The 17,909-nt window shown below is 32.5% G+C and overlaps 2 protein-coding genes and 2 long non-coding RNA genes across 5 annotated transcripts; 2 read left to right on the top strand and 2 right to left on the bottom strand.

The window, feature by feature from the left end:
- Positions 1-1,022: 1,022 nt before the first annotated feature.
- LOC105126334 (uncharacterized) lies at positions 1,023-3,626 on the top strand. Its single transcript, XM_011027170.1, has 3 exons — positions 1,023-1,305; positions 1,812-2,309; positions 2,961-3,626. The coding sequence occupies exons 1-3, from the start codon at positions 1,227-1,229 to the stop codon at positions 3,479-3,481; spliced, it is 1,098 nt and encodes a 365-aa protein (XP_011025472.1). The 5' UTR covers positions 1,023-1,226; the 3' UTR covers positions 3,482-3,626.
- Positions 3,627-5,067: 1,441 nt separating this feature from the next.
- Positions 5,068-6,477, bottom strand: LOC105126335 (uncharacterized). 2 transcript variants are annotated; one of them, XR_842401.1, is made up of 4 exons: positions 6,280-6,477; positions 5,976-6,097; positions 5,850-5,900; positions 5,068-5,517 (listed from the first exon to the last, which is right to left on the bottom strand). It is a non-coding gene; the product is annotated as an uncharacterized LOC105126335 (long non-coding RNA). The 2 variants fall into 2 exon arrangements; XR_842400.1 differs by having other exon boundaries at positions 5,068-5,900.
- A 50-nt stretch (positions 6,478-6,527) lies between these two features.
- On the bottom strand, positions 6,528-7,212 carry LOC105126336 (uncharacterized). The gene is made up of 3 exons (XR_842402.1): positions 7,026-7,212; positions 6,786-6,864; positions 6,528-6,679 (listed from the first exon to the last, which is right to left on the bottom strand). It is a non-coding gene; the product is annotated as an uncharacterized LOC105126336 (long non-coding RNA).
- Positions 7,213-10,502: 3,290 nt separating this feature from the next.
- Positions 10,503-15,428, top strand: SMT1 (sterol methyltransferase 1). Its single transcript, XM_011027171.1, has 13 exons — positions 10,503-10,777; positions 11,309-11,375; positions 12,121-12,194; positions 12,308-12,392; positions 12,491-12,546; positions 13,168-13,222; positions 13,395-13,442; positions 13,646-13,729; positions 13,897-14,013; positions 14,107-14,190; positions 14,278-14,403; positions 14,535-14,632; positions 15,113-15,428. Exons 1-13 carry the CDS (start codon positions 10,695-10,697, stop codon positions 15,174-15,176), a joined length of 1,041 nt encoding a protein of 346 aa, XP_011025473.1. The 5' UTR covers positions 10,503-10,694; the 3' UTR covers positions 15,177-15,428.
- Positions 15,429-17,909: the final 2,481 nt, after the last annotated feature.

Genomic DNA, 17,909 nt, shown 5'->3' on the forward strand with positions numbered 1-17,909 from the left:
TTGGGATTATCGGAGATAAATAAAAGTGAAAATAATAAACCAAGTGAGAATGACTTGAGAAATTCCAAACAAACTAGTTGAAGAATATTTTAATTAGATATCTTGACATATCCAAAAGATGTTTAAATAGGTTCAAACTTAGCAAGATCAGAATCACAGTTTAATTACTTAAATCTATAACTGAATTCGACCCTCAAATCAAGAAATTTAAAGTATACTCTACTAGTTTGGATCTGATGAGAAGTTCAAATAAATAATTTACTTTCTTATGTATTCTTGTTATCAGCTTATCAAGAAACTATGCACGCACAAACATAAAAAAAAAAAACCCTAATACATAACAAATATAAATGTTTTAATAGTTTCCAGCGGTAAATCATATCGAGTTTTCTGCATTTATGTCTGGTTTTAGAAATCACATTTAGATTTTACAAATCAACAAATCAACTTGAACTTAATAACATTATATTTAAATATTATAATCAATTCATTCATCGTTTCAAATATTAAAATCAAATCTTTGTCATACCCTCAATTGGTTTTACAAACTAATTTTGATTAACATGAGTTACAGAATGGATTTCAAATTAATTTCTCTAACATATGTTTAATTATATAATATACAATATCAAGTATTTATTAATAATTTGTTCTTTTAATTAAAGTTTTTGACTCCATTACTGTTTTTAATAGTTTTAAAATTTATAAAATTTAAATTAATAATTTTTTTAAAATAAATTTAAAATATAATTAATTAAATTACAAGAATTTTTAATTATATAACTTGCTAAATAAAAGAGCTATTCCCATATATGGATGTCAAGAAGGCGTAAGAAACAATGACATTCAGATAAAAGGATTTCCAGAGAACAAAATAAACAGTCGCTAAGAGTAAATGAGTGAAATTATATAAATGCCAGTGCCATGAAATGTGGAGAATTGAGAAGAGAGACAGAGACAAGTGTCTCAGATCTGTGACTCCGTTAATGTGGATTCGAAGAGAGACAGAGACAAGTGTCTCAGATCTGTGACTCTATTAATGTGGTTTCTGCCACCTTTTTTATTTCTCAGACTGCCCATGTGCACTTATCTCTCTCACTTTTGTCCTCATCTCGTTATAAATATAAGCATTTCCTGACCCTTTTTGTCTCCCACATCATAGATTCTTCATCTCTCGCTGTCACAACACAAAGCCTGGCTAGTTTGTGTTCGTTTCTTCTCTGAAAATGGCTGTTGGGTTTTCGCTTTTGCTTGCATTATTCTTGCTCTTCATTGACTCTGCCTCAGCTGCTACTTACATGGAAGGTAATGCTAGCTAAGTACTAATTTCTATGTTTAATGTTTTGACCCCATTTAACTGGCTTAGACAAGGAAGATTTAGCATAACAGTGTCATGGTGTGTTCATTGAGTTGAGGTTTTTTGTGTTTTTTTCTCTCTGTTGGCATATATACGTGCTTATAGTGCAAAATTTTTCTTGTTTGCTGGGCTTTTGGCATTTAATGTCTCGTTTGATTTTTTAGTCTACAAGGTTGAATCTTTATGCTTCATACTTATAAAACCTTCTTTCAGGGCTTCACTGTAAGATTTAGTGATGGATTTTCTCTTCTCCTTTTCACCTTTACTTGCTATTTACAGTTTCACATCCATTTTCAAAGTATTCCCAAAAGAGAAAGTTAGGTTACTCTTAGATTTAGAGTGGCCATCAAAGAAAGAGGGATGCAGATTTGGTTCTCTACTTTCTTTAGCACATTTCTTTGCCGACTACTAATCTCACTTTCTCATTTTGACTTGGTCTGCTCTTTGTCTCCAGGCTTTCTCAAAAATGGCAACTTTGAAGAGAAACCAAAACCTGGTGCCATCAGAAAAACAGTCCTTAAAGGAAAAAATGCACTCCCCAGCTGGGAAATCAATGGCTTCGTAGAATACATCTCTGCTGGGCCACAACCCGGTGGCATGTACTTTAATGTGGCTCATGGTGTCCATGCGGTAAGGCTAGGCAATGAGGCCTCAATTTCTCAAACAATAACGATAAAAGCAGGCTCTCTTTATGCCCTAACTTTTGGTGCTTCAAGAACTTGTGCTCAAGACGAGGTGTTGAGAGTCTCAGTTGGTCCTGTGTTTGGGGACCTGCCTTTGCAGACTCTGTATAGTAGTAATGGTGGAGACACTTATGCTTGGGGATTTAGACTCAATGCCACTGTTGTTAAAGTGACATTTCACAATACCGGGGTCCAAGAGGACCCTGCGTGTGGACCACTCATTGATGCAGTTGCTATCAAGGAGCTCTTTCCACCAATGCCCACAAGAGGTAATGATAACTAACTCTATTATTGTGATGTTCTGTCATTGGTATGGAGAATTTGTGGGGCTTGTTTTAGCTATATTTTTGTGATTCCTTTCTGATTTTGTTTTGCCAGATTATTTTCTGTATTACTTGTTTTTGTGGGATTGTATGTCGAGGCTGTTGCCTATGTAGAGACTATTTTTCATTGGCTTGGATCTTCAACTTTCAACGCCTTTACATTTGATGCTCTAGCCTCAGACATTGTTTGTAGATCTATCCAAGATTGCGCTTTAGTTAGTTGCTTGGTTTATGTGGTTGGCTTTAGCCAACAATTTTTGGTTTCTATTGCATATATGATATTGAAGATGGTAATTTGATTTTAGATACCATCACTTTGTCAATCTTGTCAAACATAGGATACACTTGTCTCGAGATGCAGTCTTGTTTATCCATCTGAAGTTCTAAACTCCTGCCTATTCTCTTTGAATGGTTGCGATAGAAGTGATATATGTACCTGTGATGGTGATAATTAAGTTGCTGCCGTGGTTAAATAATTTTGAAGTTAAATGTTTGCTAAAAAACATGTAAAATTTTCAAATTTGATTCTATTTTCTTTCACAAGAGTTTGATGATAGCTTCTCTTATCTATTGACGGTTGTAAATGATGTCTTGTAGATAACCTTGTAAAGAATCATGGCTTTGAGGAGGGTCCTCGTCGGTTAGTAAACGCCTCCAATGGCATCCTCCTTCCTTCAAGACAAGAAGATCTCACATCTCCACTCCCTGGCTGGATTATTGAATCACTTAAAGCTGTGAAGTTCATTGACAAAAGGCACTTCAATGTTCCCTTTGGACTTGCTGCTGTTGAGCTTGTTGCAGGAAGAGAGAGTGCAATTGCCCAAATCCTCAGAACAGCTCCCAACAAAGTCTACAGTCTCGCATTCACTATCGGGGACGCAAGGAATGGTTGCCATGGATCCATGATGGTTGAGGCATTCGCTGCTGGTGATACATTTAAGGTTCCATTCGAATCCAAAGGAAAGGGTGAATCCAAGACCTCAAGTTTCAAGTTCAAAGCCATTTCAGCTAGGACAAGAATTACATTTTACAGTTCATACTACCATACTAGGATTGATGACTACGGATCCCTTTGTGGTCCTGTACTTGATGAAGTTAGGGTATCCCCTATTACTTAGGTGCTAGTTCTACCTTGGTGCTTCCTTCATTAGAAAACTACATGTTCCTGGTTTTTATATAGAGGGATCCTGCAACAGTTATAATCCGTCGAGGCACATGCTCTACTTTTGTATCTGTCTAGGCCATGTGGTCTTTGTTGTTGTATGACGTCGCCTTCACGTGTTGTCAGAAGAGCCTTATGGATAAGATGATAGAATGACGTCGCCTTCACGTGTTGTCAGAAGAAAGAGCCTTATGGATAAGATGATAGTAGAAACTATGTGGGGGCGGTTTGGTAGCATCTGTTTAGGAGATTGTGTTTTGTTTAAAACGCAATGTATGCAACATGTTTGATAATAAAAAAAAAACGTAATTTACCATGGTGATTTGTATTTGAAACGCGGGGGGAGAAAAGCACGTGGATAGTTTACTGAATAGCGTAACATGTCTCTGGGGTTCACATGAACTGTAAGAACATTTACCATCGATCACGTAAATAGTCATGCTATATTTCACTCTTATAGCATAATCAATTCCGGTCCAAAGTTTGAATCGAGTTTGATTTATTAAAATATAAAAATTATTTTTTATTTAAAAAATTAATATTTAATATTATTTAATAACATTATATAAATTAGATAATATAGCATTTGTAAAATTTGATTGTAATTATAATTTTATTTTTAATTATATTTATTTGATGTTATTATGTATTTAAAAAAACCTAGAAAATAATTTTTATTAAATTTATTTCATATGTGATAGAATTGTAAATAATTTAATTAAATAATAAAAAATATTTTATATAAAATATTATTTATTTCATAATATAATAACAATAGTTAAATCTACCGTACTTAAATTAAAACCATTAATATTAATATATATTTTTAAATTATTTTGTAACTTTAACTTTTAAAGTATTTTTAATTAAATATATTAAATTACTTTTTATGCAACTTTAATTCCAACCAATATTTTAACTAAATATACATAAATATCAAATTAACTTCAATAAAAAATAATTTTTATAAAATAATATTTTTAAATCACAGCTATAAAAACCACAGCAACACCAGACATAATTTACTATTCTAGTTGTGCAATGGCAGCAGCTTTATTTACTGAAGCGCGTATGATCGAAAATTCAAAATTTCAAACCAAAGTTGAAAAAAGACCTGGCAACCTGGGCTACAACCAGGTGACCGATCCATCTATATGGTTTGATAACATCAATTCAAAATCCCTGAATGTGTTTTTTTTTTAGAAAAAAAAGAGAGTAAAGATCTAATTGCACCCGAATGCCAAAAGCTGATAAAAAACACCTGGTGTCTAGAGTTCCAAAATAAAAATAATCATCATGGTTAATTACATCTACTTGCGTTTCGATGAATCAAATGCAATAAACTTCACGACGGACCAATGTGATTGATGGAAAATTTGGTTTCATGGCTTGTCGTCGCATGTGAAATTCAGCAGTTATCTCTGAATTCGTTTGTTACATTTAGCTTTCATCCTTAACACTGTTATCCATAAAAAATCTTCGACCAAAAAAAAAAAAAAACTCCAGGAAAATGTGTTTTATTACATCATCCCAACAGCATCGGAAGTAATTTCATGTATGAACATTATTATTTATCATATCGCTAAAGTCAAAATACATTTCTGTCACAGAAGAATATTTTGTACATAAGAATACAACTGATTTGGTGTTGTTGCCCCCTATCCAAAAAATGTGAGCGCATCGTTGCCATGATAAGCCTCAATAGGAAAATTACAGAAGGAACTCTACTTCATATGATGATCATGCCGATGTGGCCAAGGTCCACTTATGAAATCCAAGATATAACTGTCTTCACTGACTTGCATCCAAAGTGCCCACAAGACACTTCTCTAGCAAGAATTCAGCATTCACCCAGGCATGGTAATTGTCTGAAATGAAGGATTGCAATCTGGGCAGAGAAGCTCAACAGTCACAAGGGAAAAAAAGCCTGTTCATGCGTTGAAAATCTGTTCCCTTTCTCCCCATCGGAAGGAAAATCTTGAAGGACAGCTTCTTAATTAAGCAAGAAAGGCAAGCGGGTTAAGATGAACTGATAAGACTTCCCCATGGATCGAGCTTGACCATGGTTAGTAAGTTCGTTGGTGAGCAGAATATAACTCGTTTTAGGGGCATTGACTATAAATATAGCTTCAAAGAAAAAATAAAACCACATAAATCTTAACAATTTCAAATTGGATTGAAATGAATTCATCTTTCAAGCTTGCTCATTTTTGCACAGCATGAAAAAAATTGATGTTTCACAAGGGATGATTATCCGGTCCAATCTGATCTTCAGCTACACCCTCTAAAATTCTCCAAGAAAAAGAAAATCCAGAAAAGGATACTGAATAAAGATGCGCAGTCTTTTCCTACTGCCTTCAGCAGTATATCAACGCCTGAAAACAGGATATTGTCAAGTATTCATAGCAAGTACTAGCAATCTGAAACAGACAGCAGGACAGACAACATACGGTAGTGGCTCTTGGAATAAACAACGCGTTCATTAGTAGGCTGTATCATAAAGAGAATCTCACGGGGTGCGCATGCTTCTCAATCGATGTTTGCACAATGAGCGATGACAACATGATGAATCCTAACCAATCGTTCGAGGAAAACTCAATACGTCAAGGCTTTAAAGATGGAAAATAAAGATGATGCAAGACAACATAGTAAAATGGCAACTATATGCCAAATACTAATAAGAATGCTATAAACATTAAGGATACAGAAAAAACAGAAGTAAGGAAACATGACAGCAAATTTGCAATTCTATACCTGCAAGATCATGGTGTTTTTGAGTAAGTTTAAGACAATCCATTTGGCTATAACCCTTCTCAAACGGAACCTTAGCCTGTGCTCGAGCCACTGGCTTGCTAGCAGAAACTCTTTTTTCTTCGGATTTCTTAGTCGAAGTTCCAGCATTTCCAGATGGGATTTGTCTAGACTGTCCTCGATCTGGCACATCAAATAACATTGAACGACTAAGAACCAACAGTTTTCTCATTCTTGGAATCAGCATCATTAGGAAAATTATCTCTCCACATAATACCACCGAATCCCTGATTACTATTAGTGCCATTTGAAAACCCATCTTTGATACCCATGCCTCCAATATCCAATGCAAGATTCTTCGCCTCTAGTCCATTTTTTATCAACAGGTAATCCCATCTAAATTCTTCAACAAATATTTTAATCTCAGAAACACTCCAGTAATTAAAATTATTTCAAGAAAATGCAATTAATTATTCAAATAAGTAATTAAATTAACGCAGTGTAAATACCTGGCAAAAAGTGAAAACATTGTAATTGTCCATTACACGCTAAATTTAATTAAAACGAAATTAGCTCCAGCAAGATTTCCTGGCAACTCATACAATAATTATCAGCAACAATTATTTGATCGCTTATAGATATAAATAAGTAATAATGAACTGATTTAACTGAATTGGAGGCCTTTTTTAATTGTTTAGATATATCTGAACAGCAGCAAATCCAGGGGGGAAAAGAACAATGTCGAATACTTTATCAGGAACAAGATAGAATACTTGCAATAGAAAAGGATCCTGGTCAGGTTCTTGAAGTTGCTGGTGTAAAACTCTGCGTTTTTAATGTAGAGATGGGCTGTTGAGAAGATCAACTGGCTCCTTTTTTCTGTGTTTTCTGCAGGAAAAAGGGTTTATTCGTTTTTTTTTTATTATTATAGTTTTGGTTTTGCGGTTCTGTTTTTCACTCGTATATTGTAAATTTTATTATCTTTATATTTAATAGTTTATAGATTAAATATTTATTTAAAAATGTTTCGACTGCAAGATTCAGTGGACCTTTTATTAGATTTACTTATCATTATCATAATAATAAATTATCTCTTTGTTTAAAGGGAGAAAAAAGTAACTATAATTTAATAACAGTGTATTATAATGAAATATAAATTTAATATTATGGGTGTCGTATCACCTATAGTTAATGTCGTCAATTCATCTCTAAATACAGAAATTAAAAATTAATAATATAAATCTAAACTTTTAACGCATGTAATATTTATAAAAAATTTAATCCAACTCAATATATTTAACTCGCTTTGATGAATTTTTTTTTTGAATAATCAAGTTTATAATTTATAAAATATAAAAAATAAAATAGAATTACATGACCCCACAATATCTATTAACAGCCGCAATAAATTAAATGGTCAGAGGATTGACTAAATTTTAGTTTGTGCTGCATTTAAATTAAAACGTAGCTCGAGAGTGGGCTGAGTTATAAAACATGTTCTAAATAATATATTTGTTTTTAACTTAAAAAGATATATTTTTAATTCATGAACAAGAACTTTATGGATATTTACAAAACACAATTAATAATAAATCTTCGTCGGTTAAGAAGATATATAATAACTCTCCATGCAGGTTGCTGCATATTATGAGTTCATGACGACCTGGATTCGGACCGGTTGACATTGGAGCTGCAGGACCAAAACTTCAACGACATGTGATCCACTTATAAAGGAACGTGCCTATGTGTTATTTTAGGAATGTGATTGTAATTTTTTAAAAGTAATTTTTATTTAAAAATATATTAAAATAATATTTTTTAAAAAATTTTTAAAAATTATTTTTAATATCAATATATTAAAATTATTTGAAAATACTAAAAAAATATTATATTAAAATAAAAAAATTTATTTTTAATTTATTTTTAAAAAAATATAAAAATAATTTCACAAGAGAGTTGTTACATCAAATCTCAAATAGTATTATTCATATTGGATCTACAAAGATTAATATAAATTTATGATATATTTTTAAATTTTTAAATAGATTTTGATTTTTTTAAGTATTTTTTATTTAAAAAATTTTAATTTACTATTTTTTATCTTTAAAAAATTATTTTTAATATAAAAATTTTAATTAAAAATTTTAAAAAAAATATTCTTGTCAATAGTTTTTAAATGGTGTTTGAAGATGTAACAATGGTTTCTTTTCAAAATGATTTTAACTTAAAAATGTATTAAAATATTTTTTATTATTTTTGAAAAAATATCTTTAATATTAATATATATATAAATAAAAATAAATTAATTTTAAACAAAAATTATTTTTAAAATTTACCGAATTCCCGTTTAAAATGCGACATCAACAGGGGCTTTCCTCTGGTGTGGGGACCAGATTCCAGTCGCTCACTGAACTGGCATCACGACAGGGGGGTGCTTCCTCTGACACAGATCCTATGGACGTGCAACGGCACACATGGCGATCACGTGAGCACTGACGTGGAATCTTCTCGGCGTCAACGAAAAAGACAAATTTATCGCGCTGTCTTGGAATCTCTTTCAGCTTTTGCTTCCTCAGAGGCTTGCGTTTTCTCAATCCTCACGGCTCCTATTCCATCCAATAGCCGTTTTGTTTTTGGGTTTTCTCACTCCGCACGGCTCTGACATGTTCCATCCAATAGCCGTTTTGTTTCGTTATATATATATATATATTCCCGTAGACAAAACAATATTGTTTTATTAGAGGATTTCTTTTTCTTTTTCTTGTTTTTAGCCATTGTATAATTTCATTCTGTATTATTTGTGTGGTTACATCAATAACCAGCGAAAATTTTTTAGATATATATTTAAGGATGTAAAATATATATATATATATATATATATATATATATATATATCTATCTCGACATTTTAAATTTAATATGTTCAATGATAAAACCTCGAATACGCACTAGTTAAAAATAAAAAAATAATGCTAAGTATGCTTATAATTCTTTTTTTTTTATTTACGTGGGGTGTCCGAGCCAGCTTGTACGCACCACGACTAATCCCCACGACCCATTGAATACCTTGCAAATCCAGTAGGCAGGTAAGACACCACAGGGATAACAGACGTACATGTCAGGGGTCGAACCCATGTGCAGTGGAAGAAGACAAGCCCCTTCCACCGCTAGGTCAAACCCCTCGATACTTATTATAAATATACTTATAATTCTTTGCTGCATGGTGTGTGGCAAATATTAATTAAGTTTAATGATGGTGTGTGGTTACATCAATAACCAGCGAAAAGTTTTTAGATATATATTTAAGGATGTAAAAAATATATATATATATATCTATCTCTACATTTTAAATTTGATATGTTCAATGATAAAACCTCGAATACGTACTGGTTAAAAATAAAAAAATAATGCTAAGTATGCTTATAATTCTTTTTTTTTTTTATTTGTGGGGTGTCCGAGCCAGCTTGTACGCACCACGACTAATCCCCACGACCCATTGAATACCGCAAACCCAGTAGGCAGGTAAGACACCGCAGGGATAACAGACGTACATGTCAGGGCTCGAACCCATGTGCAGTAAAAGAAAACAAGCCCCTTCCACCGCTAGGCCAAGCCCCTCTGTGCTTATTATAAATATACTTATAATTCGTTGTTGCATGGTGTTAGGCAAATATTAATTAAGTTTAATGATAGTAAAATCACATATCTTAAATCTCTATTATGATTTTATTAAACACGTGGATTATTTATAAAAATTCACATTTTGAAAATATTAGTGTCTTCAAGACTGCAATACCACTTTTTAAAATAGTTTTTTTATTTGAAAATATATTAATTTTTAAAATTTTTTATATTAATATATTTAAATCATAAAAAATATTTTTTTAATATTTTTTTAAAAAAACACTTTGAACCATTCCAAACATTCATTTTCAATTGGTAGCCAGTTTAATTTGGTCAAAACGGTTTGCATTTCCAAGAATAATTTGTCATGTATATCCTTTCTCAAATTTAAAAGGTATTTCAGACTGTATTTGTGATTATTTTTCAATTATTTTTTGAAAATTTATTAAAATCATTTTTTTATTTTTTTAATATTAATATATTAAAATAATAAAAAAATATAAAAAAATAGAATTTTTATGAAACAATGTAATTTCAAAAGTCACCTTCTCAACATTTTTTCCTTTTTCTCTTTTTAATATAAAAAAGGCCCTGATGGCAAAACCAACTTTCCACTTACATCTCCTGGCGGCCACAATCAACGTCCGATCTAACCCTTTAGCTTTAGACTCACACTCTCCCTCTCTCGCTCACACACATTTTGCATTTCCATCCAAAAACTAGGATCCAATCCATTTCACTGGTTTATTATTTTGGCTTTGTTTTGGATCTCTGTATTGTTGTGTTCAAGAGAAATGTCGAAAGCTGGTGCATTGGATCTTGCTACTGGTCTTGGTGGAAAGATCGATAAAAGTGATGTTCTCTCTGCTGTCGAGAAGTATTCTTCTTCCTTCTCTATTCATGCTTGATTTGATCTTTCTCTTTCTTATTTATATTGTTTTGTTTTAAATTCTGCCTATCTAGCTTGGTCATTAAACCTTTCTCCTAGCCTGTACTGACCAAGATTTGATGACACCATTAACCACAGAGCTTCAGCCTGGTTTGATAAAAACAATGGTTGTGCATGTTCCCACTTCTTGAATCTGACATGTAAATCATTTATTTGTCTGAGCTCAGAAATCATAACAAGTAGAAGGTGGTTGTACCAATTTTATTCTATTCTTTTCTTTTTTTTTCGGAAACGAAAATGATTAGATTAGATATGCCTGCTTTAATCTGAGTTCAGGGAAATTACAAAGAAAACAGATAAAAGAGTAACATGGGTTGGCTAGCATGTGAACTTGGAACTGAATGTTGGCTTCCATATGATTTGTCTTTTTCCATGGCTATACCACTACGGGTGTGTTTAGCAGTGGTTGCAGTTTGAAAAAACGTAGCTTTAATAGAAAATCTTATATTGACAATCCAGGTATGAGAAGTATCATGTCTGTTATGGAGGTGATGAGGAAGAGAGAAAGGCCAGCTACTCTGACATGGTAAGAGAAGGTCAGGTCAACTATCCTCTTAAGATTGACCTTCATGTATTTCCTGCAGATATGCTGCTCCTTTCAGTTTCCTTCTCTTTATATTTAGCTTTGGAAAACTTTTAGCTTCTCCTTGCGTATTTATAGTCTCAGAGGGATGTACAATTAAACTTTTTTATTTTCCTTTTCAATACATTTTCATTGGTCTCTAAATTAAGTGCCAATTGACTTTGCATAATGCTTGAAACTTTTTATTGATATATTCTTCGTGTCATAAAAACATTAATATGATACTGTATGCAGTGTCCATTTCATGGTTCATAACATGTCTGAGAAGCTAAGTTTCTTGTTATCCCTTTTATGAGTTACTAAATGTAAACTGGTTTTCTTGAACCAAACAGTTAAATTTTAAATAGAACCCTGATCCATGCAAAAACCTCTTGAAACAATATTTTGGAAACTTCCATGGAAGTTTTCCCTTGAAACTTCTATCAAGACAAGGATGAATAATGTTCTTTTATCATCAAGTTTAGTAGCCATAAAGTTAAATTATTCTAAATCAAATCAGTCAGCTAGATATGCAACATGTATCTCGGTGCTATTAATCTTCTGTAATGTTTCTATTTGAGTGTGAAGAATTGAAATATTTTGTTGACATAAGAATAACCTGTTTATTTTCTTTTGGATGTGAACTTATTGCTGCTCCAAGCAGTGATATTTAACCTATACCTATTAACTAATCACATTTAAACTTCAGGTTAATAAATATTATGATCTTGTTACCAGCTTTTATGAGTTTGGCTGGGGGGAGTCTTTCCATTTTGCTCCCAGGTACCCTTTTTGTGTCTTTTACATTTTATATTGAGGTTTTGCACGCATATTTTAAGGCTGATCACAACTGCTATTTATAAGTCTGATTGCAAGTAAAATATTTCTTGTTTCAGATTCAAAGGGGAGTCTCTTCGCGAGAGCATCAAGCGACATGAACACTTTCTCGCTTTACAACTTGGCCTGAAACCTGGACAGAAGGTTTAGCCTCTTCTACAGAATATTGTCAAACCAAGTGGAGATCTACTTCATTTAATGACTTTGATGCATTAACTTGACCTCTTTTTTTATTAAAATAGGTGTTGGATGTAGGATGTGGAATTGGCGGGCCTTTAAGAGAAATTGCTCGATTCAGGTGAGTGGAAAAAAATTCCTTTCCCTGATAATGCCAGTAAAAAAGTAGGGTTCAAATTTAAGTTATGCTAACTGCATACTGACTTTATTCATAGGTTTGTCATGTGCATGATCTTGGATTTTGTCTTGTAGTTATTGCTGAATCCCTATATGGTGTTAGGTTCTTAAATACTGCCTTTTATGGTAGTGTAAACAATGCAAGGATGACAAATGGCTGCTATCGCCAGCTGGCTTCATATTTCACTTGATGTAAACTATCTTACTGGGAAGCTAAGCAACTAATAATTGTTCGACAGGCATCCTACTCTGCTTCTTGTTATGACATAATTGCAGTAGTGATTTGGTGGTCTTTTCAAATCTTAATGGGAAGCGGTAGACCTAATTGTTGGAGTGGTATCCTACTTTGCTCTGTTGCTGTAAACAATGTTTGTAGTCCTTTGGCAGTATTTGCAACATGGATCGTGCAAATGCTGGGCCTTATCTGGAAGTAGCTCAAGTATTAATTGTTGGATGAAATCTTACTGTTTTTCATGTTGACAAATAAGTTCACTTTCTTTGCATTGAATTCCTATCCACGAGGGTGCTTTAGGCATATCATAATTTTTATGGTGATGTGCTGCAGCTCAACATCAGTAACAGGGTTGAACAACAACGAGTATCAGATATCAAGGGGAAAGGTGCATGCCTATCCTTTTCATCTATGTCAGTTAAAAGAGTTGTGTACTTTGTATTTGATGGTTTATCTGAAATTGATTGACTTTATTTGATTTCCATACTTTTCACTTTTAATGTGGTTGCCATGATGTTTTCAAAATGGCGTTGAAGCTCACTGCCTATGTTACTTTGCAGGAACTAAATCGCACTGCAGGAGTTGACAAGACCTGTGATTTTGTGAAGGTTGGTTCGGTTCTTGGTGTAAATTCAAGTTCTTGTTGAGTTCCTATCTATTAAGCACTTTTGTTGTTTTCTATCTTTATTCTTTTGCCAATTTGGTGTACCTGGTTTAAAATTTGAACATATACATGCCATGCACGAGTTCTAGGATATGATTTTTATATTTTGCGGTGGCCTGTAATTTTAGTTCTTTCTTGCTTATGCAGGGTGATTTCATGAAAATGTCATTCCCCGATAATAATTTTGATGCTGTATATGCAATTGAGGCTACCTGCCATGCACCAGATGCAGTATGTTCCTAGAAATATAACTCTCTCAACTTATATTTTCTGATGTCTTTGTGTCACACACACACACACATATATATAGACAAGAATTTATGTATAGAAATAGGTATTTCTCTCGTTCTCTCTCTCTCTCTCTCTCACCTTTGTAACATTCTGTATTTTCTGAACAGTATGGATGCTACAGTGAGATTTACAGGGTATTGAAGCCAGGACAATGTTTTGCTGCATATGAGTGGTGCATGACTGATTCTTTCGATCCACATAACCAAGAACATCAAAAAATTAAGGTTAGATATTTTAGCCGTCTATAAAGGCCTCCTGTTTTCTATCAGTGATTTCAATCTTCATGGCCGTGATTTAACATATTTTAATCGGTGCAGGCAGAAATAGAGATTGGTGATGGCCTTCCAGACATCAGGTTGACTGGACAATGCATTGATGCTCTAAAGAAAGCTGGTTTTGAGGTCAGTAAAGAATCTGTCTCTCTTCTTCATAGTTGATATCTGAAGCATTTGATCATGATAATGGTCGACATTACTCTGTCTGTGAAGGTCATGTGGTCAAAAGATCTTGCAGTGGACTCACCTGTGCCATGGTACTTGCCTTTGGACAAAAGTCACTTCTCACTGAGCAGCTTCCGTTTAACAGCTGTTGGGAGATTCATTACAAAAAATATGGTAAATATTGGTCCATGCTGTTTGGTTCCTGTACCATTATCACCCTACTATTTGGCACTCCAAAGCGAATGAACTTATATTTCTGATTATTGCAGCCCTCGTAGATTGTTAACTGGTAATTCACCTTGCAGGTCAAAGCCCTGGAGTTTGTAGGACTTGCTCCCAAAGGAAGTCAAAGGGTTCAAGATTTTCTTGAGAAGGCTGCAGAGGGATTAGTTGAAGGTGGAAGGTGAGTCTCTGTTATCATGTTTGCTTCCTTTGTGGACCCTTATGTTCAGCCAGCCCATACAGTGCTTGTGTATTTTTACCTAAGTGACCACCTTACGAGACCATTTTGAGCCTCAAGCAGACACCTCTTTTTTTCCTTCTTCACCCTTGTATTTTGAGCCTCAAGCAGACACCTCTTTTTCTTTTTTTTTCCTTCTTCACCCTTGCATGCTGGTCTGGGGGAGCTTATAACAAGCATCTCCTGGCCAACAAATGGCTGGGATGCTTCCGCCTTGAATTTTTCTTTTTCCTGACAAAACGTTAGGAGGAATTCCTCTTATTAGCTCTATGGTCCTGGATTGCTAATGGGTTACTTATGAGTAGCATGTGAGCAAAAGAATTCACGGATTTTTAATATACCAGAAATTTTATCTTCAACAATTGTTGAAGTTTATGATGAGGTTTTCTAATAATGAAGGAATTTTATTATTATGCCTTCCAGGAAGGACATTTTCACCCCGCTGTTTTTCTTCGTGGCTCGGAAGCCACATTCAGGGAGCCAGTGATCTGGTGCAAACTCTGCTGCTTTAGTTATTTAAATCTTCCTGGGCATCGTGATGGGTAGCGTGTCTCTTAGACTGACTTTTGACAGTGCTAGGCCACTACTGTCTTGTGATTATCTCAAAACTCTCCAGTTTTCTGAGTTGATTTGTGCTGTACCTCTTGATATTTGCTCGATAAATTTCATCGGTTTTCTGTCCTCAACCAATCCAACGGGCAGAACTTTACACTAATGTGACATTTTTATTTTTCTGCCACCAACCTTCTGAATTCTGATGGCTTCATGCTGCTGGTCCCCGAGTCATGTGCTGCCGTGGGGCTGTTATGTTTTCTTTTTGTTTTTTTCCTCCTATTCTTACCCCACGACATTGAATTTTGATTCTAGTCAGCCGGTTGATGATATTTTTGGATTGTCAAATACCAGTTTGTCTGCTGGGCTGTCATTTTAGTTGAAGAGATTATGCAAATATTGTGATGGCGATGAAAGATGTAGTATGCTCTAATAAATTCATGGTGAGCATAACACATCTTAGGTAGCTATTATCATCTTTGAATGGTACCTGGACATTGTACGCTGTCCGATGCGGATCTATATTTTAAAAAAAAAAATTAATTTTTTTTTTAATAATATTATTAAATCTTTAATTTTAAATCGATTAGCTCAACCTTTTATCTAATTTGAATTTTAAATTAAATCATATAAAAAGTGAATTATTTAATTTAATAAGTTCAAAAATAACTTAGATTATCAATAAAAACATAATATTATTTTTTTTATTGGGATGATATTAGATTGGATAGACTTTGATTTTTTTGTAATTTTATTATTTTTATAAATTATTTTTATTTAATTTTATGATAGCATTATATGCTTTTAAAATTGAGTATCAATCATAAAAAAATAATTATTTGAGATTATGGTAACCCTATATAAAATAAAATAAAAATCATGAATTATATTTCTCAACCAATTCAATATTAAATAAAAGTGATATTAAAAAAAATATCAAGTTTCATGGGTAAACTTACTAAACCTATAAATTAAATAATTTGAGTCAACACATTAAACTCAATAATAGATTCCATTGGGATTAGTAACTTTGTTTTTTTTCATTTAAAATATTGTTTATTTAACTATGATAACAAAAATAGAGAATTGTAAAATCGAGCATCAAACCAATACTAAGACTTTTTTAAGACTATAATGACCTTATAAAAAATAAAACAAAACAAATTATGAAACTCAATTCTCAATACACTAATATCAAGAAATGAAATTGAAAAAATAAATAGATATAAAAAAAGAGAAAAAAGAGTTAAATTCACCATACACGTTAATAGGCTCATGGGCTTTCTAAAACTTAATAACATTTTTTTCTGGAACTATTTTATCAAATATATGATAAAAAATAAAAATAGACAATCATATAATTAAATTCAATCAAGGAAAAACAAAAAGAAAAGGAACTCCGCTAAACCCACAAATAGAAATAACTAGGGTTATCTTACCAAACTCACAAACCAAGTTATCAACACTACAAAGATTGGTAAACTAGTTTTTTAAAAAATTATTTTTTATTTAACTATTTTTTTTTAAATAGACCATACTATAATGTTGAAATATATTTTTTAATACTGCAATAATTATATAAAAAAAAATTAAAATCTATTATTTATTCTAAATTCTTATAACCGCATCATACCAGATTAAATTAAAAAAAATCATTAACAAAAGAAAATGGAGTAAAATAAACCAACACCGGTAATCTACAGTATTAATAGGTGTGTAAACAGTATTTTCACCCCATCTTTTAACTTATACTATAATAATTATAATATATTGTTAGGGACCCCTGAATTATTTAATGTCGCATGGCATATGCAATGGTGTGTTTTATGCGGAATTTGCCAATTGGCATAGCAGTCATCCAGCGAACGCAATTTTGGATTCTCCGGCAAGTTGCCAAGACGGCATCTTATTATAATTAATTAATTCGACGATTAAAGGCTTGAGAAGAAGATCGTAGGAATCTAGTGCTTGCTTTAATTAACACAGGAAGTGCCTCCACGCAAAGCCATCTTCGGATGGAGCACCTTTTCTCTGCGTTCCTGTCCTCTTGTCTTTTGAAGGACCGGCATTACATCTTTTTTACAATTTTTCCCTCAATTTTATAGTAGATAAGAATTTTGCTGGTTGCATTATTTATTTATTTATTTATTTTTGCCAGCAGTAAGAAGGTTTGTTGATAAATCAGTAATATAAAATGGATAATGTAAGCTTAATGCTGATGCTGTGTTTGTTTTATGAAAAATAATTTTTTAATTTTTCTTGTGTTTATTTGCAGTTAAAAAAGTTGATCAATAGAACATTTTCTAGTTAAAGAAAAATTTGACTTGTTTTTCAGGAAAGTGTTTCCCTGAAAAATTTGGAACGGCAGAAAACACTTTCTGAAAATTGTGAAAAATTTTAAAATATCATATTATTTGCTGATTATATTAAATTTGATCCTCAAATTTTTAATGGCTATATATATTTTGTTTTGAATATTTATTTTTCAATTTCATTTCTTAAAATTTAATTTTTATATTAACTTTGGTTCTTATTTTTATAATTTTTATTTTCTTTTTTCCTATTATTTTTTTTATTAAAATTCTTTATCTATCAAATTTGGTTCTCATTCTTTTGATTGTTACTTATTTTATTTGAAATAATTTATGAAATATTAATTATTATTATT

This window comes from Populus euphratica, unplaced genomic scaffold, assembly GCF_000495115.2.
Source record: "Populus euphratica unplaced genomic scaffold, PopEup_1.0 scaffold78.1, whole genome shotgun sequence".
Lineage (NCBI taxonomy): Eukaryota > Viridiplantae > Streptophyta > Magnoliopsida > Malpighiales > Salicaceae > Populus > Populus euphratica.

Coding starts and splice junctions, on each gene's coding strand:
- LOC105126334 (XM_011027170.1), top strand. CDS start 1,227: ATGGCTGTTGGGTTTTCGCTTTTGCTTGCATTATTCTTGCTCTTCATT. Junction 1,306..1,811: donor AGCTGCTACTTACATGGAAG/GTAATGCTAGCT, acceptor CTTTGTCTCCAG/GCTTTCTCAAAAATGGCAAC. Junction 2,310..2,960: donor TCCACCAATGCCCACAAGAG/GTAATGATAACT, acceptor GATGTCTTGTAG/ATAACCTTGTAAAGAATCAT.
- SMT1 (XM_011027171.1), top strand. CDS start 10,695: ATGTCGAAAGCTGGTGCATTGGATCTTGCTACTGGTCTTGGTGGAAAG. Junction 13,443..13,645: donor AGACCTGTGATTTTGTGAAG/GTTGGTTCGGTT, acceptor TTGCTTATGCAG/GGTGATTTCATGAAAATGTC. Junction 14,633..15,112: donor GGATTAGTTGAAGGTGGAAG/GTGAGTCTCTGT, acceptor TATGCCTTCCAG/GAAGGACATTTTCACCCCGC.